The 22319-nt window shown below is 36.5% G+C and overlaps 1 protein-coding gene across 4 annotated transcripts in view; it reads left to right on the top strand.

Moving 5' to 3' along the window:
- STXBP4 (syntaxin binding protein 4) overlaps positions 1 to 22319 on the top strand; it is a 67247-nt gene that overhangs the window by 34803 nt on the left and 10125 nt on the right. For all 4 annotated transcript variants that reach the window (XM_062010736.1, XM_062010735.1, XM_062010734.1 and 1 more), the window contains exon 22: positions 17121 to 17178. In XM_062010736.1, coding sequence (XP_061866720.1) covers positions 17121 to 17178 — 58 coding nt within the window. The remainder of the gene's footprint in view (positions 1 to 17120; positions 17179 to 22319) is intronic.

The raw sequence follows: 22319 nt of genomic DNA, 5'->3' as shown, positions 1-22319 counted from the left end.
TGCATACATACACATACATAAATACTTTGTTTCTTCCATTAAATGTTCTAGCTTTAGCATCTTGCTTGCTAATTTACAGTAGTGTGTTTCAGTAGTCACCACGTGAGGTTTTTTCCCTAATGTGTGAAAAAGATCCTGATTAGAGGTTCCATTTGGATTGGATTTGAATTTACCCTACTGCTTATTGCTTACTACCATAACCTAAATTTATCCACAGTCAAGACCCTTTCCTACAATTGGACTGTTTTCCCATGGTGATTTGACCAATTTTCTGTTGTATGCTTCACCCAGTAGGGTTTTTCCTGTGTATTGTTTTTTATTTCATTCCAAGACTACAGAGCTACCTTAATTCTGGCTGCATAAGATTGAGTCAGTGCTTCCTAGGATCTAAACATTAGGAGGAACTCAGAAGTAAGAATCACATGAGATTCTAGACTTGGCTTTCCTTGTCTCAAAAGACATCACTTGAAACTCAGTAGTGGAAATATTTCCATCGTACTTGATGGGCTTTAGACTAAAGCAGTGAATGCTGTCCAAGTCAACAGGGTTTTGGAATATAAGCTTTAATAACTCAGTATCTTGAATGTATGAAAAATTACCATTATCTTATAATGATAATTATCATTATCTTCTTATTAAAACTCAATACATTAAAATATTAAATAATAACTCAACTTTAATTTTCAGAAAATTGGAACATTATTGTTAAGGATTTTGAAATGTGAGTTTTGAAGTCTAGAAACGCCCTTGGGGAAACAAATCTTCCCAGAGCTTTTCAGTCTGGTGTCAGTTCATTAGCAAAGAGATATTTTTATTTAAAATGGAATGTGAACTGGCAGAATCAATCATTCATGTCACCAGAGGACAGAGCAGGTTCAATGTCAGTTCAGAATGCACCTTCATCAAACTGTAATTACAATATGAAGTTACTCCAGAGTACAGTTTGCCCAGGAAAACTTAAAGCAGAAAATAAATGGCAAAATGAGGAATATGAAGATTTCCAGAATCGTGTAAAGTAGCAGAATTTCCTGATTGTAATGCTCTGTTGTCATACCAGAATGTTTACAAAATGTTATTCTGCTGAATTTACATGAAAGTGTCTTAATGAAGATTTTATTACTGCAGGGAATTAATGGAGCCTGCAATTTCATTTGGAGATACATGTTTACCCTCAGGTCATTAACAGAAATCTCTTTCCATTGGTAAAATTATACTAGTTCGTGAGCAGTTGCCTTAATAAATGGCATACAGTTGAAAATCTGTGGCTTATTATATGATTCCCAGATCAGATCATCAAAATGATTGTGTATTTTGATCATATTTACCTATAGCTGAGCAGACATGTCAGTTCTAATCCAGCTTAGATGGATTGACTTGCAAAAATAAAACAGAAATGGCCTGACACATTACAGGAGTTTTTGGACAGCTGGTGACTTATGGTTGACAGTTATCATTGCATCAAAGATTTGAATATCCTTTTTATGTTGTTTGGGAATTAATTTAGAAAGGGACTGAAGAAATGTATTTGTAGAAGAAACGTTCCCAGATATGAAAAATGTCTTTCTTGACCTAACTTACAGAACACTTATTTGTTGCATCACTCTATGGAGAGGAAAGGAAAATAAGAATATTAAAAAACTGTTCAGAAGTGTCCAGAATATTAGAATTAGAGCTACTGGTGGAAGTGAAAAGAGTAACAGTGGCCAGGAGAGGAGAGAACTGTTTTTTTCCGCCAGTGACAATGGTCGAGTTCTGTCACATTGAGATCTTTCTATCACACTACACAGGAAATTGTGCAACGAAAACTTCTAGTTCTAAATGTAACTGAATCCTAACATGTGGTTCTGTCAAACATAATAGGTATGATACACATTAGAAAGCTCTGGAGCCACAGCAGGGATCCATTTTATGAACCTGAGAGTTAAAAATAGCTCTGCAGAGAAGGGTTTAAAGATTGAACGTCATCCTTCTGAGTTCATTCTGATTTGGAGAGTGTTACAGAGAGATTTGGGCTCTGACGAGCTTGTGTATGGGATTAAAGCTTCCAATCTCACTCAGTTTCTCGCTGTCAAAAAACCCCAAAACCCTAGTTAAGGCAGAGTAACTATTCAATAGTGTTTTGTCTGCAGTCCTCTATACCAGATTCTCACAAAATGTTTCCCTGTGATCTTCAGTTTTTATGCAGATGGATTATCATAAAAACGTGACTCTCATCTGTAGCACTTCATAAATACCATAAATCAAAGAAAAAAGTATAATAGGCATTAGATTGCAGGCTGAAGGTTTTCCTTTTTCTGTGAGGATGTCCACAATATAATTTGTTAATGAATTCTTAGAGAAATAGAGTTCATATTTCTGAGATTGCTCAGTGGATAAAAATGGATAACTGGGCAACAATCATGATGTATTTTGCCTTCTAAATAGAACTTCTCTGTCATAATTTGCTTGATTTCATACAACATGAAGTAAAGGAGCCCTAACCAAAACAGCTTTTTGATTCATTTACAGTATTTGTGAAACTAAGCCTAGGTGCAAAGACAAGTTTATTGAATGTTCTTCCAAAAGAAAACTGCTTTGCTTGTTAAAGACCATCCTTGACAACCAGGTCAAAATGACTTAGTTATGAATTAACCACACAAACTGTCCCCTTCCTCCATAATATCATGACATTTTGCCGGAGAGGTTTAAAGAAGTTCAGTGTATTCCTGAAAATCTCCAAGTACATATTGCCTGTGATAATGCTGCAGATCAGTTTTCAGCTTTCTAGGTTGAATGACAGCTATGTGAAGTGAGTTTGATGATTTTTCAAGCAAGGAATCTGTTTGTAAAAGAGAAAACCAACTTCTTTTCCAGTGCTTACTACTACAGGATCCTCAAGATCCAGAAATGCAAATAAACAGAATAATCAAGCCCAATTCTTGAAAGATTCATCCTTCATCTTGAAAGGATGAAACCTATTTTTAGAAACTAAGTCTTGAGAGGCCTTTCTGCTTTGCAGAATACAAGCATCTCCTGAAGACATAAAATTACTTTCATCATACAAAGGATAATAATGCCTCAGTGACAGAACTGTAGCATTTAAAAGTAGTTTCTGGCTGCACTTAATAGACCATATGGTGCAAATCATGCTAAAAAGAATTGAGAAGCATTTTCTATTACAAAATTAGAAAAGAAATACACTTGTTTCTAGTAATGGCCAAAATCTAATTAACCCTGGAACAAACCTAGAATCTCATAAAATAGCAAGAAATGGGCATTTTGACATATGCACTAGGATAATGCAGCTTTTGAGTATTTTGACTGCTAATTTTCTCATTGTGCCTCTGAAATTTCTATCCAAAAATCCAATCTTGCCCTTGTTGATATAATCCCAGTCATCAGTATCCATTAAGTGCTGTGAAGCCTGCATCTCTGCTCGGAAGGAACTCAAGCAGTGCAACTTGAATTATTTTTTCCAATCACGTTCCTTTCATCCGTTGTCAGCCTGGGATCTGACACCTGGCAATCATGCTGAAGTTCACTCAAATGATCTGCCAGTTAATATAGCTTCCAAAAACCCTATTCACCTTGTTGATAATGATCTTGTCAGTCACAGTACTTACTATACATTTGGGTACAAAGATCCTACAGGCAGCAGTTTAGTTGCCCAGTTTTTGTATCAGTTTTCCTTGTGTGCTGAGTACAAGGCAACAATTGAAACTGTTGGTGATCAGCATCCATTCGTCCTTGTTCTCTTGACAGTTAAGTTCCTTTAGATTTCTGGACCACAAAGTCTTACATCTTAGGTGTTAGAAGCTGAAATATGGAACGAATCAATTTCTTCACTTTAGGGGTTTTTAAACTGTATCATGGTCAATTGCCAAAAGCATTCTGTACTCAGCCAAATGTTAATTGCCCCTTCCCATTCTTTTGACAGTCTGGGTGGAACAATGTTACAAGGTAGAGTAACAAGTCTTTGCAAATATCAACTTTGCTATTTTGAGAAGAGCTAATATTGTGAAGTATTGGTAGTTCTTCTATGTATTTATTTATTCTATGTATTTGTTACATCCCTGGTGTATTTGTTTATTACAATAGAATTAATGCTATATACATTATTAATTTTTTTCCTTGAAATTAAAGATACACCAGTGCTACATTGTTCTCATGGGTAATTGGCTGTAGTTCATTAGGAGAGTTCTGAAAAAGTTGACATGTAAGCGTGGGCTGTTCCACACCCTCCCTCTTGGTTTTTGTCTGTAAATCAAAATCCAGATGTAACTTCAACATGAGTAGGCATGCACTGGCTAACTTGACTTTTATTAATAGGGCTAGTGATATTAAAGATACAGTTGCAGAGGCTGGTTATCAAAATATGAGTCTTCTGTTGACTCTGGGATATTACCTGATTGCTAGCATTTGCTGAAAGTCATGCTGCAATGTCTTAATACATATTTAGTATCAGAAAGAGAAAATTATTTCCTGCAAGGTCATCTTTGTGGCGATGATTTTGCCTCAGGAGGATAGTATACCTTCAATATTCTTTCAGCTAATAAATCCATAAATATTTCAGGGTATTGCTGAAATAGAAGAGACCTATTACATTATACCATGTGTATCCTGAACACATCTGTACAGCTCCCCTTTTTAATCTTTGACTAGCAAAAGAATGAAATCTTCAGGTCAGTGCTGTATGCTTTGAAGAGGGTATGTTTCTTAATTAAACATTTTCTGAGACAGTACTTCCATTAAAAAATACTAATTTGGTGAAATTAAAATGCATTATTCCTTTGAAACATTCAACAACAAAAGAGGTGAGTTTTCCCAAAAGATGATTTAGCAACTGTTTTATCCAGTGGAAAATTTCAGAGTTTTGTGAGTCCCTGAAGGTTGGAGATTTTTTTCATTGAAACAGAAATACTTAATGGGAAGGTAATTTCATTTTTGTAGGAAGTAATAATATTAAGCTCCTAAATGAGCTTTCTGCTGTTAATAAAAAGATTAAAAGAAAAGATAAATCCCAGAATCACATTAGTAATTTTGGAATATGACCTGGACATCAGCAGCTCCTTCTGCTTGCAGAATCATGCTGAATTTTGAGCTCGTGGGGACTGCTGTCATTTGCCACAGAATATTGGCACTGTATCCTCATTATACCAAATGTTATCAGCTTCCCAAGAACAATTCTCCAAAACCCATCTTTTCTTACACATATGCAGAAGTAGGTGTTGCCTGTACTATGCCTTCCTGGCCTCCACTGAGTTCTGAAGGCCACATAAGACCCAAAACCTCTTTCTTGTGTAGCTGAAGCATCTCCCAATTTGTCCTGAATTCAGAATTCAGTTACTTTCTTGTTTGCTAATCTGGTCTTGTAAAGACAATGTAGAGTGAGAGAAGATAGAACAAGACCAAAGCTTCATGCTGCTGCTGAATGCATCACTTGATTTAGTCTCTGTGGGGCAGTGGTTTTCTGGTTTCCAGCTCTGCTCAACCGAAAACTTTAAAGGCACTAGGAGCTTGCAGTTCAACATGTGCTCTGGAGCCTGCTACCAACCATCACACAGTACTGAGTGCCACTCTGCAGAAACAGTGACTACTACACAAACTGGTAGTTTGTCCGAAAATTAAACTTCAGGTAGCAAGAGATTTTAAGATCATTTTTTATGAGATTGCACAGTACCTACATTTCTTTCCTGATCTGAAAACTTTGTTAGCACAACACAGGAATATAGTTTGGGAATTGAAATAAAACTTAGTAACTCTTCTTTTACATCTTCAGTGATATAAACTGAGAATAGCCCTTGACTTAATTTTCATTGTTCCAGTGTAACATCAAGTGCACATGAAATGAGAAGTGGGGCCTTTTTGCCCTCTAATAAAGGCATTTTTGAATTTTTGCCTCATGCTGAAAATGAGACTATTTCATCTAAAAAAAAATGATAGCTTATCAGCAACTCTTTAGATATACTGCAAATCAGATCACACTGAGGAGTCCAAAGGTGAACAACTCATATACTTTCAGAAAAATTAAAATTCAGAGTTGCATAACAGGCAAATGGTTTCTGTAATCCTCAGGAAAAAAAATCCCAGCATATTTAATGCAATTTTACAAGGACACAGTCTAGAATTTAAAAGCTTATTCCACATCCCTGTTTACTGCAGCAAGACACTGAATTTTCTGCAAATCATTAAAATTTCCTATTTTGCCTGCATGATAAATAAGAATGAGAAGTTGCAATTCTGACAGTATTCAACAACTGTAGTTCTGAAAGGAAGATTTATCCAAGAACATTAAAACATTTCATTGCAGCAAAGAGGAAGCATCCACTTGAGAAACCTAATAGTATATCATTTAAAAAATATTTCCCATTTAATTTCAATTAATATGAGTGTGTATGGGTATTAAATTTAAAATGGAGCACTAAACTGTGAGACAAGTCCATTCTTGAGTCTATAAATCTAATACAATCTCCTTTATGTACATCATTTTTACAACTTAATTACAATTATTATCCCCATTTTAGGGAGGAATTTGAGCCATGAAGCAGCTGACTTTTTCATTCAGGAGGGATGGGGAGAAGGAGAGGATTTATCAGTCTCCTGAACTAAATAATTAATCTCCTGACTAGATGTTGTATGGATAGAAGATCCTGAAAGCAGCTTTTTTTTTCCTTCTTCCTGGATAGTGGCCTGCTATTACTAGAATCTGTTGCAGTGCAGATTATATCCTTCTACATTCTTAGGTAACTGTCAAGATTGTTAGTGATTTATAACAATACTTTGTTTCTGCTTTATTATGACTGTATGTTCTATTTATGCAGTTCATTTTCATTGAAAAAATATCTCAGCTCATGCCTTGAGCGTGGAAAAGTGTCAAGTAGCACCTTTACACTCTTACCCTCTTAAAGGCTTCATTAGGAAAAGGGTTTCACTTTAATATATGGCACATCAGCCCTTATATCCCCAAATGATGTTCCCTCTCCATGATAGCTTCATGTTACTGATTTGTGTAAAGTTTGGGCTTTCCTGTACTTCCAGAAGATTCTCTGATTCTGCTGAACCAAATGATAGGTAGACAGGCCACACTTGCTTTTGTGCAGCTTGTTATTCACACCTAGGGGAGCACATTGCTTTTGTCTTTGTTGAATTGCACCCTACTTATTTCAAACATTTGATCCAGTTAGTCAAGCTCTTACAAAATTCTAATCCTGTTTTTCAATAACATTTCGAAGGAGTGTTCATTTCCAAATGAGTTTTAAATCCTGAATTATCCCTGAACTCTTCTTACTTGGACTAAAACCTCATTTTATTGTATGGGACTGAGGAATGACATTGTTTTCACTGGTCTTACTTGTGGGTATTGATACGGGACCTAGAAATTAGACCCCATTTGTGTAATTTGATGTCTGAGAAACAGAACATTACAGTAATTATGTATAAGCAGAGAAACTGGATAAAAGGTGATGCTAATAATTTTGTACCCTGATCAGCTTTAAAAATGAATTTCAAGTATCCATTATGAACAAGTTGCTAGCTAATTTATTGGTGATTGAACATGTATGTTATTCCTAATGCTTCACAGCAAGGAAAAAGACAATCCAATGTCAAAAGCCTGTACTAAAGGCAGTTTGTTAACGTGACCTAGATTTCAGAAATCTGTTGTTGCTGCTAGAAAAGCAATTTGTTCTCTCTCCATTCACTTACCATTAATGAGAAAAGATGAGTCAGGTTTTGAATAGGCACTGTCTGTACTGGCTTTCAAATCAAAACATTTTAATAATGGAAAACAAGTAAGTGATATTATTATACGTTAAAATGCAGATGAGCTAACAAGATCAGTGCAGCCTCCTTAGGTTAATTTTCAGCACCTCTGAAGGGAGACTTCATTAAAGAGCAGACCTTTAAAAGCCTATGAACTCCTTTAGTTCATACTGTGACCCCACTATGAAAAATATAATTGACTTTGTGCCTCTTCCCATACAAGGTGTACTTGCTCTTGGTAACTATGGAGACTGAAGTCAAAACTCTCCACAACCAACAATTTTACTGGGTGGTAAATACTTCCTAAATCGGCCCTATATTAATTTCTGTTGACATAATGCTTAGAATTTTGATATACTAATCCTTAATTACAGTGTGATGTTTTGACATACGGGAGGAGGAAAAAAGCTTCCAAATTTTGTAGCACAGAGATTCAAATTGCTCACAGTCAGAAGAAAGAAGTGAGATAGGAATTGAACCGTGAGATCTCAATCCCATATCAGTGTCTCAAACTCAAGTCTGACATCCTTCTTTGGATTTGAAGCAGAGCTCAGATATCTTTGGCTGGTTATCTGGAGAAGTAGGTAACCCAGTGCTTCTCTGTGGGTGTGTACATTTGCACACCAGTCAGGGAGCAACTCAGTATCTCAGGTACTGAAAAGGAAAGCAACCAGTACAGTATGGAACTGAACCAAAGGAACTGTGTGTACTTTTGTGCAGTTAACACTGAGTTAATTTTCTATGGCTACACAACTTTGAGCATCCTGAGAGAGCTGGATTAAAGCTGGCAGGAGGCGGGGGACTGATCAGACCTTTGTTTCACATGTCAGTGTATGCTAAAGCTATCAGCACTCATCTTGTCTAAGAGGGCTGGTGTGCTTTTCTGTCAGTTCCTTCACTTGACACATTTTTTCACTCTTTTTCAGTAGGTAGGAGTGAGAAGCTGAGGGCTAGCAGAGTTACTTAGACATATATGGTGCACAAGTGTGATAATTTAAATGGGAAGAAGTACAGAGAAACTTGATTGCCAAGAATTATATAGGAAGCTTTTTAAAAGTATTTTTTAAGGAGAATTTGCAAGAAGAAAACATAGTTGCATTGGTGCTTATGAAGGAAACCTAAATGAGGTACAAAATACGACTAATTCTCATACTAGATTCGTTACCTCATGATGTAAAGCTTATGTATCCTTAACTGGAAATGTTGCCTTGTGTTAGTGATTGCTACAGGTATTATATCTGTCATGTTATGACATGACAGCCTTTTCTGGTAAGGGGGAAGGGGCTGTAAAGATGGCTCCTGTAAGTAGTTGCTTGAAACTCTCCCCATCCAAACCACAACAATATCTGAATCATTTACAGTTAGAGTAAAACAAAGTACAGGCATATGGTGGATTTTTCTTTCCCTTCAGATTTATAACTAAAAAAGAGGAGATGTATACCCTAGTTTCTATCAACTTTTGACAATATTTTAAAAATATGCTGGTTTTAAAGTCACATCTTCCTGCAAATCAACCCTTTCTTTTATTTGTGTGCAGCTCCAGTGTTTTTTGGTAAAAGGATCTCTAAAAGGATCTCTTGTCTTAATGTATTTTTACAATTCTTCTTTCCAAAGGAAAAAAATATTCCTTTGGTCTGTACTTCCTGAGAGATGAGCTCAGCAGAGAGTAGTTCTGTGTCTCTTAATTGTAGGTGGTTCATGCCAGCCCCCTGCGCAGTTGAATTTCATCATCAGTGCATAAAAGTAAGATATTACTTAGCAAGAAAGGCATATCATGTAATACTATTGCTTTTTAAGTCTCAGACAATTTCTGCTCAATTCTAATTTTAGACAGTCATTTTAATTTGTTACCAATGAATGCTTTCTAATTAAACTTATATTTAACAATTGCATGCGTCAGGGAGCAATGTGAGATGACAGTGATGAAAGTGGGTGGATAACACAATAGATGGTGACAAGAGAAGCTGATCCAGTAAGGAAAGGAGATGGATGAATTCCAGACCAGGGAAATCAGAGGAGGAAGAGAGAGAGTAGGGAAAATGAGAGAAAAAAGAAATGATTTAAAGCTGGGCCATGCAGTGAAGTATTCCAGGCTATTCCTAATTAAATAGTCCTGGTGGTGATTGCCCTGTCTGCAAAGACTTGTATTTCTGGAATATGAATGTGCTATTCCAGATTCTTTTTCACCAGCTGGAAGTAGCATTTCAGAACAAGAATGTTCTCTAGAGAGCAGTTACTTCTATTAATTTAACTTCTTTTTGGACTACATGGCATTTGTGTGGAATTCCCCAGTTATGGACCATTTTTCTAATTTTATAGGAAGTAATGTATTTCCTGTCATCTCTTCAGGAGGTCAAGATTCATAGGTATAATCAAGATGAATCTCAAATTAACTTATGTAAATATTCATTAAAAATTGCTTTGGAAGTTGTAGTGCATTCAGTCAGCAAGGCAACGTCACATTCATAGTCAGCACTGGAAGACTGTAGGAAAAAAGCTTCAATGAATTAATAGAATTCACTGGACAGCCAGTAGCATTTTAGTAAGAATCAGTGTAGGTGAACTACACAGAAATAATTGTCAGATAATATGTTAAATGCATCTTAAAAAGCAAATAATATGAGCCAGTAGATTATGCAAAACTCAGTGTTTGGTCTTTAACTCTTCTCTGCTTTTATTATCCCATACTTTTGTGGGTTTATACTCTCCTGACCTAATGACTAAACAAATATGTTACATTCATGACTAAAATAGCTGTGATGTTGAAGGATATACTGCTTAATGGTATCCTGGCCTCCTCAAAATTGATAATTGAAGTTTTGACTGTCAAATGTGTGGTATGCGAAAAGATATTCTAAGCCAAACGTGATACATGTTGATTGTATTGTGAGCATATTGAAATAATAAGCTTGATTTTTTTTCAATGTAAGTTGCTAAATCAAAATGTTTACCACTGGGCTAAAAGTGGGGTTTTTTGGCACTTGCTAGTGCCATGTTCTCCCAAAACTCTGTATCTTAGAAGTACCTAGTGTACCTTAGAAGAACAGTTTCTATTTGGTGAGGTGAGCAGCTCAATACTTCTTTTACTGTACTCTTTCTGTTCCCTTTAAAAGTCAGAAAGTTTCATAGTAATGTTATTGTGCAGTAAGTTCTGCCATTTCTGTGTAATCATTTGCTGTGAAATAAGCAGAAGTAAGGATTTTATTGCCCTTGTTAAGCATTTTGTGCCTATTTTGTACTTTAACAACTAACCTCCTGCGTGGATAAAGATGAGCATTGTCTAGGCTGCTTCTCATTTTACCAACAGTCCAAACTGCTTGGATCCTAGAAAACCTAGAACTTCATTTGAAAGGAGAATATTAGTCTTTACTTGAAAAATATGTAGTTCAGGGGTTTTGTTGTGTTTTAAATATTCAACTTGTGAGAAGGTAGACTTTTAAAGTCATCTTTCAGGAAGGCAATCCTTTATCCTTCATGAAGACATATAGCAGCAACCTTATTGGATGACTATAGCTCTCAGTCATTTTGGAGGAACTGACATGCACATACTGGACTCCAGATTTTGATTTCTTTATTTGTTAGGTAGGCAAGCAATATGCCTAATGTCTGATCACATATTCCGACCAAAGTTGTTCTTATTTCCTTAAATTAGTCAGCTGACTGGTCATTGTTCATATATTACAGCTTCTGTTGCATCCATCCTGTTTCTAATTAACTGTACCAAGTTATTCAAAGACAAATATTAGAAGAAAACATTTATAACAGTTTGTAAGTTCAAAATTGCCATAAAGATCTCAATGTTGCTCGTACCATCCTTTACCACAAGAAGTAAACTCTTTTATAACTCATTCTAAACTGTAACTTGACTTCATGTACTTATTTTAATAAGAGATTAATGATTTTGCCAACATAGATGGGTCAATAATCTCATGATTAAGAGGAAATGGGAAAGGTCATCTTTCACCATGCCCTAAATATCCAAAGGAAGAAAAATATTTTGCATGAAGCATGGTTTCTAGGAACAAGGCTGAAGGGAGAGGAGCCAGTCTGCCAACCATACTCGAAATCAGCATAGATTTCAGTTGCTAGTATTTCCCAGATGTCTCCACTTGAAAACTACTCACTCCAGCTTTGTTTTATTAAATTACCAACAACAAAAGAACTGTTCCTTTTAAGATGGAATTTGATATGCAAAAGAAAGGAATGGAATGTCCTGTTAGCAGAGTATTATTCATAAAATGAAACACATTTGTTTGTGGGAAGAGCACTCCAACTGGTCTAAAGACAAAGTGGCACATGCATATTCTTTCCTGAAAACTGTTTCTCTGAACCTGAGGTTTTGTACTTAATTCACAAATAAGCGATAAAATACAGTACATATAATTGGCAGCCTCAAGAATAAAGGGCCATTTTATGCCTGCACCCCACAGAACACACTCAGCAAACAAGTCTGGGTATGTCTCCACACATTTTGGCTTTATCTGTGCCGAATTGCATAACTCACAGAGGAGTTCCTCTGCTGGTCTTGCATCACCTGATACTTGTGGTCTCTTTTCTGGGATGTCCTCATATTCCAGTAGCACTCAGGAGACCAGATAACAGAACCAGCAAGTCAGATGTTCAGCTTTCCATCCTCTTTGCGTTGCACAGATAGCTCAAAGAGATGAGCCAAAGGCACTGAGGATCTTAACTAATGAATTTTACATTGTTATTGAGGTAACATGAGGAAGGTTTAAGTGTTTGTAAGACTTGAATTAGTGGATATTGTAGAGATGAGATCTCAAAGCCTCATTTATCAAGTAACAGAGAAAACTGCTTATAATGTCCTTTACCAAATCTTGTATATTAGAGATGGTCTTAGCAGGTAATTCTTATTTCTTAAAACATTCATTCTTTTTCAGAATCTAATATTAAATATAGATAAGTTAGAAGGAGGTAAACAAAGGGTGGTTCTGAGCTAGCTCATACTCCCTTTAAAAGAAGATATGTGTAACTGAAAAAGTCAAGCTAGGTAAAAGGACAGTTGAAAAAAGGTATCTTTATTTCAGTTGTTGGTCAAAGGATGTGTTTTTTTGTGAAGCTGTAACTGGTACTACGTGGCCTTTGAATTCCAAAATAGATATGACATGCCTTAAGCTTGATACTCATATTAATTCCAGATGAGGTGCTTTAATGATAAAGCCACAAGATTTTCTAGCCCTAGCAGGAATTGTAGCCAGACATCCTTCCGATGGTGGATGACAAAGCTGTGAACGCTACTGGAAATCAGTTTATGCTTCACAAAAGAATTTTTGGGGTGAGATTACCACCTCTGGTAGGCAGCTAACCCTAAGCAGTCTTTTCAAATACATCAGTAATGTTTGTGTGACTGCTTCTAATGGAAACAGGGTTTTTAAGGCTGGCCTTAAGGACAAAATAAAGTGCTTGAGAACATACTTATCTCAAAGTAGCTAAATAATCATACTTCAGCCCAATCTAGATAGAATCCTAGTGAACAGTAATTCTTACTCTATTTTCTAAATCTCTTACTTCCTTTGAGTAATTTTGTCAGAATTTAAGAAAAATAAACCATATTTTGGATGGCAGTATTTAGATGTTAGGGAAACAACTGTCAGGTTTGTGTCAATTGAATATTCATGCTATAGTATCTGCTTTTATTAGTTTCATCTGCTGCTCTCCACATTTCTTCTGCTTTAATATTTTTGAACTAAATTATTGGCAAAAGCCCACCCCCAGCTACAATACTGTTTCCAGGTTTGATAGCTGCCCTGTAAAACGAGTAATATCTCTATTTCCCTCTGCTTCCTTTAGGGTCAGACTTTGATTGATCATGCTGTGTGCAGCTTTTATTGCAGGAGAGTATATGCATTCTGCCTCAGAAACAGAAGGCAGCGTCTTCAATGTCTGTTTATAGTCTGAGCTGATGCTCATCTTTCTACTTACTGCAACAAACCAATTATCAATGCTGGTACGTTTTATTTGTCCTGTTACCCGAAGGAAATGATAAAGATCGATGAGATCTTACACTTCATCAAGTATCAGGAAAATGTTGGTTGCCCTAGGGTTTCCTTTCCTTTTTGCTTTGCAGAGTGTTAACTTTACAGCAGTGGTTGTCACAGCAGGCATCTTGCAGCTGAGGAGATAGCAATCACCAGGGATGCTGCCTGGCTGCTCTGTGGTCAGATGAACATCACTGGGATCCACACAACCAGCAATCTGTTGGTTTTCTTTTTCATATAGAATTATAGAAATCTCTTTTGCATCACCCCTAATGAAATGCACATACCCTGAACAACATAATGGTAGTTTATAATGTGTTTTGGCTAACATGCTCCCTCCCAGGATACTATTCTGTTTAAGCAAAGGATGTTTTGGACTATATCCATTTTTTTTCATGTGTAATTACTTTTGCAGTTTTACCTTTTCTTTACCTTGCAAAAGATAAATATTTGCAAAGGTTTGAATAGCAAGAAGCCCTGTATTTTCTACTTAGAAAAATATTAATTATTGTAAATCTGTGTTTTTTAAGATGATGTATGCAGACAACTGCAGTCAAGATACATTATTTATGTAGTTTCATCAAAGACTTTAGCAATTCACAGAAGAAATGATAAATATGTAGGAAACCTAAGACTGCTGGAGTTTATATAGGCTAAATCCTGTATCTTTTAGACTGTTTCTGACTGTTTGAGCTCCTTTACCTCCCATTTACTCTAGGTGAAAGCTTTAGTATTCCTTCAGAGCAAGTCCTGGGACAGGCAACAAATCTGACCCTGGAGGGCGTGAAAAAATAGAGCACTAGGAAATAGATCAACTTATGAATGATTCATGGAGAAAGGGAACTTGAAGGAAATGAAGATGATGTCTAGGGAAATGCAAAACATGAGAGCCTCCTGGCTACCATGGGAAATACTGAGAAATGTAAGTACAAAACTAATAGTGAAGGAAAGGAGTAAAGGGAACAGCAGTGAAAAACTAGGGGAGGAAGAGTAAAAATGTTGAAAATAAAGGCACTAAAGAACCTACAGATGTAGGTGGAAGTATATCAAGTGTGGGTAGGATATATAATCCAATGCATATAAAGTCCAAAAGGCAAACAAAGCTGTGGAGATATCTCCTGTCTCATTTATAGGTAGCAGATGTATTTAGTGTTTTTGAAAAACATGGTCTTTTGTAGTTAAGAAAAGAATAGAGAGCATGTGTTGTCATCACTGCCAACATGCTGTCCTTGATTCAGAAGGAAAGAAAGGTGAAATAATTTTAGTCAAATTACTAGTGAAAAAAGTGTAATTGTCACTGGTGAATGAAACAGGTGATGTAAGGGATCCACGTGAGCACAGAGCAGATGCTGAGGCTTTTATTCATAACTGAGCAAGTCTGTTGTCATTTATTTTGAACCTATATGTTGCATGCAGGAATGAGGAAGGGTCAGGGCAGGTGGAAGCAATTGAAGGAAGAATCCTATTGCCACTTAAATCATTAGAAAGTATCTGTGTTGAATGAAGGTCTCATCTTTTATAGGAGAAGGAAGGAAGAACTAATGATCACGTCTAGCATATGCTCATATTTCTAACTGAAAACGTCCTTTGCTTCCTTCCTTCATGAGAAAGGAGGAAGGCTCTGAGAAGCCTGAAAACTGTTATGCAGCAACTACCTTGTGTTTAAAGAGAAGTAGCTGTGGATTTTTCTCTTTCAAAGGTAGTAGGTGGCATGTTTTAAGGAAGAGATTCTGTAAATCTCTGCTAAATTGAAAATTAAAGAAGCCTGAAGTAAGTGACTAATATGGGGTAAAAGTGAAAGGAAAAAGAATAATATGCTTCAAGCTGTACTCAACATTAATGGTGCTGGTCTACAATTACCAATTCTCAGGTTCCTGAATTCTGAAGTTTTGGTAGGCTCAGCTGTTGCTCTTCACAGGTATAATTACTTCTCAGGTGGTTTGTACCTGCTTCACTATTCCAAGTAATGATTCAGTAGCTGTGATGAACTCTATTTCTCTTTGAAAACTGAAGTGATGTCCTTTTCCAGAGTTTCAAGATCACACCAAAGACAAAGATGTTATGATAGGAGGGAAAAAATGAGTGTTTTAAGAAAGAAATTGTAAAAAAAATAGATGTGCACTTAGGGGATGCCTTGGGATGAAGCAGCTTTGACAGGACCATGTGGCGCGTGCAGTCCGGCACATTTAACAAATCAAAAGTTTTAAATCTAAAGTAGGCTCACAGATGGTTCTAATGAGCTGGGCTTTGAGATACACTGTGACTTCAACAAAAATAGTTTAACTCCTGAGACACTAACATTTGGAGATGACTTTCAAGCTAAAGCACTCGCAGGACAATTTTTCATGCCATTTTCATTTTATATATATTTCTAGTCTCCAAGAAAAGACAACTTTGCACTTGCCTTTATACATTGCAGTGCAGGGTCACGATGCCATACATCAGGAACATTTTTTCACTTTGCTTCTTTCTCTACACTTTTCAAACTCCACAAACATTTGCCTTTGAAAACAAATAACAACAGAAAAAGTAAAGGTTTCCTAGGATAATTTTTAAGGTGACATAGTATAGTACTAAAAGTGTTACCCATTGCTCTCATGGACGGGACTTGCAAACTAAGAACAAAGTCCAAGATTAGCATAACAAATAATTACAAAAGGAGAAAAGAGGCCACAGTTTTTTTACTGCGTGTAAAAATGGCACCCTCACAGAATTAGTTCTTTTAATTCATGCTAAACATTGCAGTATTAAATACTTTAACTCCCAGAGATATCACAGTAAATGACAAAATGAAGCGATGCATTTAGTGAATTCCTTTGACAGGGTATGTAGACCTAGATAAGGATTCACACTAATACCTGTACGTATTTTCTCTGAATCTCTCTCTGTGTGTCTTGGATTTTTTGTCTAAATTGCTGAGGAACTGTGTATAAACACAGAAGCTGGTGATAAACCAAACAGCAGAGGATTTCATTCTGCCCAGACTCCCACCTAATATAGTTATCAGCATCTGTATGTAGTAGCTGTAAAAACAGAGTAAAGCAGACCTCAGCAGACCACAGGTGTAGGAGATTTTTCTGGTCACTTCTTATAGATGTAAATTATATAAGAAGCTGAGGAACTGCTGCACTCTAATTTGACCAGACTGTCAGCTTCTACAAAAGAAATGCTACTAATCAAAGTTCATAGCTTTGTAGCAGAGCCAATATTTGTTAAATGGTGTTGTATATATAGTATTGACTATTATGAAAACAGCAAGGACTAATTTATAATCTTCTTGTGACATGGTTTGAAATTACAGCATTCTAACACCATTTTAAAACTATGTTCTGCATGTCTTATAAGCTTTGAGAGACATCTTATTTCTTTATTTCATCTTAGGTCTGCCTTATGGATGGGAAGAAGCTTATACAGCAGATGGAATCAAGTACTTTATCAAGTGAGTAGTTCTTGGGGAAAATGGGTCAGAGTGGAAAGAAAAGCACATCAAACTAAACACATTTTTAAACGTAGAATTAAAGGAAAAATAAGTAAAAATATGACAAAAGCTGTTGTATGTTTTATATATGTCTTTATTACCAACATCAATTGTTCTTTTCTTGGTTTTGTGACTTCACTGTTTTTTTTCATTATTCCTCTAAAAGACTGAAACAATTGGTGACAAATCTAATCCATCTCCATTCCATGTGTATCATGAATCACTAACAACAGCTAGTTATTCTAGCTGCTGAAATTTCCATCTTATTTCATCCTTTCAGGTGCCAGGAAGACACTATTTTACAGGTGGACTTTCAGAGTCTCCTAAAAGATAGGAAGGGTGGCAAATAAATCTTTGCAGTGAGATAAAATTGCTTTTATCCCACACTCTTATAAAAGTCACATAAATAACACTGAAGTTTATGTATCAGCTTGCCAAGAAAAGCAGGGACATTTCTTTTCCTTTTTTCAAACATACTGCTCTGTTGTCCTTGACTCACCCCACGGTGCCTCAAGCTAGATATATTAAAGCAGACAGGGGGTTTTTTTTCTGCAGAGGTTTCCAAACACCCTGTGGATGATAGTGCATTCCTGCTTTAATCAAAGGGTGGCTTTTCTTTGCAGGCAGATGTAGGTTACTACATGGATTTATACCAAAAAAAAAAAGTAGAAAAATAACTTAGGAAATGAAAGTGAATTAAAAGCCAATTTCATAGCAATGGAAATAAATACCAGAGCAACTATTAAAACAGAGTCCTGGTCCTTTGGTCTCCATCTGGTGATACAGGGAGCCATTATAGGACAGTTGGAAAGTTAAGGTGGATTCTGTGCTAGGTAAAACACTTGCAATACTCTAGGTTTATACCTGTGTAATTGGAAACTGAGCTTGAAGATGGTGCTATTTAGCAATAATAGCAAATGCAATTTAGAAGCAGAAGAAATCTGACATTCTTGAAACAATCCCCCCTCTTTTTTTTTTTGTTTCGGGCTCTGTTACTGTGCTGCTCCTCCAAGTACTTGATGATTCAGCAGAAAGCTCCATTTGCTAAATATGCACAAGAAGTTCTGCACTTGGATGCTGAACTATTGCAGATGTGACAGTCAGATGCATATTAGCAACAGTAGAATCTCAGCTAGTTGAGGTGGTGGAAGACTAATGTACAGAAAGCATCAGATGTTTTGCATATTCTCCCCACTTGCTGAAACTACAGATTTGAATTCAGTAGTTCACTTGAGAAGGCTTTTGCAGGAATTTTTGCATGTCTAATCTTTAATTGTTAATGACTCATGAATGTTCTTCCCTCCTTTCAACATGCTTGTAGCAATGCAAGTGATAGTGCCCCCAGGTTTTCCTTCATACTTACCTTAGAAATCTGTCCTATAAAGTTCTGCACATCAGTCTTTACATGGCAGGCAGGGAAAATCAGTTTAGTTGCAGAGATGGGTATGACATCATCCTTCATGACTGCCATATAAAAATTTCTCTTCTGAATGGAGCCACCACAACGAGGTGCTGTTAAGCACTCTTAATGCAGTTCATTAGAATGGCATTAACTGAGCATTGCAACAAGACATTGTGGTAATTAATATTCATTTTAACTACTTCCTTATTTTGCTTTCATCATTGTTTCCAAATGCCTTTGCAGAACGTAAGCCAGGCTTTTTGCATCCTCGACAATTCATACCTCTTAGTAGACTTTGTAATGTGTATGAAGTCAGGCTGAGAAAGTGAACTATTTAGAGCAAGAAGCAGGGGTTGTGCAAGTCCCTTGTTTCTGACATTGCATGGTAGACATTTCAAGATGAAAATTCTACCTAACATTCCTTTTCTAGGAGGAACTTAGCTTGAGGTGCATCTTACCAGCTGATCCTTTTCAGTAGGATTTAATCTAATTGTTTAAATGGGGATTGGCAGAATAGCTGATATTTTAGCCTGGTACTAATAGTGTAACCTCCTTGTTCTTTTTGGCTGTGAATTTCAATCCTTTCTTTCTTTGGTGTTTAGAATAGCCAAAGCTATGAGGGGCTTAGAGTGTTCCAACACTAGCCCACTTCCATGTGTACAAACAGAAAAAACATGTTCTAATCCTTAAAGTGTAGCCACAGTTGAACTGATCTTATATGTGAATTATCAGTTTTCTTCTTAGGCAGTTAGGCTGTGAGGCTATATGGAAGCTGCAGTGGCTCTGTTTAAATCTATAGCAGTTTTACAATATACTAAGGATAATCAAATATTATTTTAATTAGTAGTTACCTTCAGTCTCAACGTGCTTTATTAGGCCATCTAGTAGATGAGTCCATAAATCTATATGTTATAATCTAATGCAGTAAACACCCCAGAATGGAATCTTAATAGCACATAAGCTTGAGACAGCTTGCTGTGAAATTTCCATAAATATCTCTGAAGGGGGTGTAGCAATATGAAGTGCATGAGAAATCTGAGTTTAAAAGAAGCAAACCAGCTGGCTTGTGTTACACACTAAAGTGAAACCCACTTATGTGAATAACTGACATGAATAAAACATTTACATGGCTGTATTCCTAAGGGGCTGAACAACTCTCTATACCCAGCAAGGAAAACTGTATCTTATCTGTGAATCCTCACCTTAAGACAATGTTTGAAATCACCTCTTTCATTCAGGAAATAATTTCAGTCTCTCAGTAAATTCTTCCCAGTCAACCAGGTTGTGAAGTGCCGGCAAGTATGAGAAAAGCTACCTTTTAGACTGCTGGTGTGTCATAAACTCCCATGGTTCTGTGCTAGGCATCAAGGTCATGTGAACAGGTTTACCATGAAATAGCAAACAGACCAGAAGCCTCTCAGAGTTACATGCATTGGGGAAAAAAAAAGCAAGTTGAAGTGTCTTACTAATGAAATATAAATGAACAGTTACCAGAAGGAAAAAAAGCTGTAGACTAGAAGGTAGGGATCAGCTGCATTGCTAGTAAAACTTTGCTTTCCTCCTGCTGGAAAGTAGAGGTTGAATTTGGCCTCTATCTTTTAAGATAACCTGGTGTACTAAGTGTTGTAACCACTATTAGAACACAACTTCACTTTTGTTGTATGCTCTGGCATGAGAAGTCATGAAAGTCTCAGCACTGCAGCAGTGCAAACAGAAAGGGTATTTTATCATTGAACAGGTTTTGTGAATTAGTAACTTCAGACTTTGATTATTTTAAACAGGAGAAAGAGTCTCTGCATAGCTGCTTTTGTAGTGAAGTACATATGCTAATTAATTAATGGCTACACACTGGTGGTTTAGAATCACAGGGGAACAGTATAAAAAGCCATAGCTGGGACACTTGGGTTTTTTTTCCCCAGAAAACCCATTATAGTTAATCTTTTCCATCCTCCCACTATGTTCACCTTTAACATATGGCAGCTCTGTATCATGAGACTGGCACCTAAAATTAGGTAGGGCCTTGCTATCCTCCCTCCCACTCCCACCCATGCCTTGCATATGTATACAGTTTGTAAGGACCAGCTGTGAATTTTGCCCCTGTAAACACTACTTTTCTAGCATTTTAATAGGACTAGGTTCCAACTATTCCACATTAACTGTTACTTTCCTTAAGAACATTTCTCCTTAATTTGATTTTCCTGAGAGACAAGTCAAAGTTTCCAAATACTTTAAACTCTTGGGATCCTCTCCCTTAGTTGTTTTAGAGCCAGTGTTGGTTTCTGTCTTATAAGGAGGGGTAAACTTGATTTAGGGCTATCTTTTAGCAGTTCTCTAGAAATCAGAAGTTTCACATGGAAGCACTGTGTGCTTCAGTGTGACAAAGTAGGCAATGAAGGTGCCTTCATTGGAAGGTACAGAAGTTAAGTAGAAGCCTAAGGTCAATACTTGTAAAACACAGGTTAGTGAAAACTGTACATGATGTGCTCTGGTAGCTTTTGCAATCACACCTAACAAACAAATCAGGCTTCCACAAACAAATCAGGCCAACACATCATACTTGGATATTTTATAATAATCTAGTTTGTTTGGTTTTGCTTGAGAAAGAGCCATCATTGATTTTACTGAAAGCTGGGCATTCACAGAATCTGGTTTTGATTTTATGACTGAACTAAGAATAGCAAAGCATGTGTTATAGATTAACAACTTCTGTAGTATAAATGTTGGTGGTTTATAGCATTAGAGCTAAAGGTATCATCATAAAAGGAAAATAAACCACAGATTATTTTATTTTCTGCATGTTAAATTGAAAAAAATGAAAGGCTATTCCTTTGATAAGTGTACTCTACACACTTCTACTGCATTATAAAGGAAGGACCCAAAACCCAACACACTGAGGTGTGTTCAGCTTCACCTCTGCTGTCCCATCCCAGTATATATTTAGTATATTACAATATACTAGTTACCTGTAGGTTATCTAACTAGTAGTTAGAGGGGCTCTTCCTAGAAGAAATCCAGTTCAATGAAATTCAAATTATAGTCAAGCTGATCTAGAAGTAAACTTCTTTATATTCAGACTGAATCCAGTACCAGTCTGCTCCCAACTCCCTGTCTAGTAGCAGGTAACTTAGTTGCACTGAAATTATCAGTTATCAAAATCATCTTTGTAGGTGTCTCCACCTTAATAACTTTAATGTTTTGTGAACAGGAATGAGTATTTTGAGGCATGGAGTGCTCTCCACTTTCATTTCATTCAAAGAAAGTTTTAATTACTTTGCACTTCTTAAAATTGGACCTTTCCTATCTTATATGCCATTCAAAAGTAGAGGGTTGCATTTGAAAATGTTTCTTGTTCCCTGTCATCCTTAAGTCTTCCTGTCTGAAAACAGATGAAAGAATAGTTCTATAGTCACAAGAAGCTGCAAATATTTAAATAAACCTGGTTCAGCACTAACCAAGTGCTGTTATTGCTGCTTTTTGATGTGTAACGATCCAAAGCTCTCTGCATCCATCAGCTCACACCAGTTCAAACACTTTCAGATGTGACCAAATGAATTAGGGAAATCCTGGCATTCTTCTTTTTGTTTTTTTCTTTATAACCAATTTGAAACATCTCAGGGAACTTTCGTTTTCACAAAGTGTTAATGCCTGACGTCTGAAGTACGTGACTCTGCTGTGTCTCACGTTGGTCACTAGGAGTAAA

This window comes from Colius striatus, chromosome 18, assembly GCF_028858725.1.
Source record: "Colius striatus isolate bColStr4 chromosome 18, bColStr4.1.hap1, whole genome shotgun sequence".
NCBI classification, from domain to species: domain Eukaryota; kingdom Metazoa; phylum Chordata; class Aves; order Coliiformes; family Coliidae; genus Colius; species Colius striatus.
The sequence above is the reverse complement of the archived record's forward strand: the minus strand, read 5'-3'. Positions and strand labels throughout refer to the sequence as shown.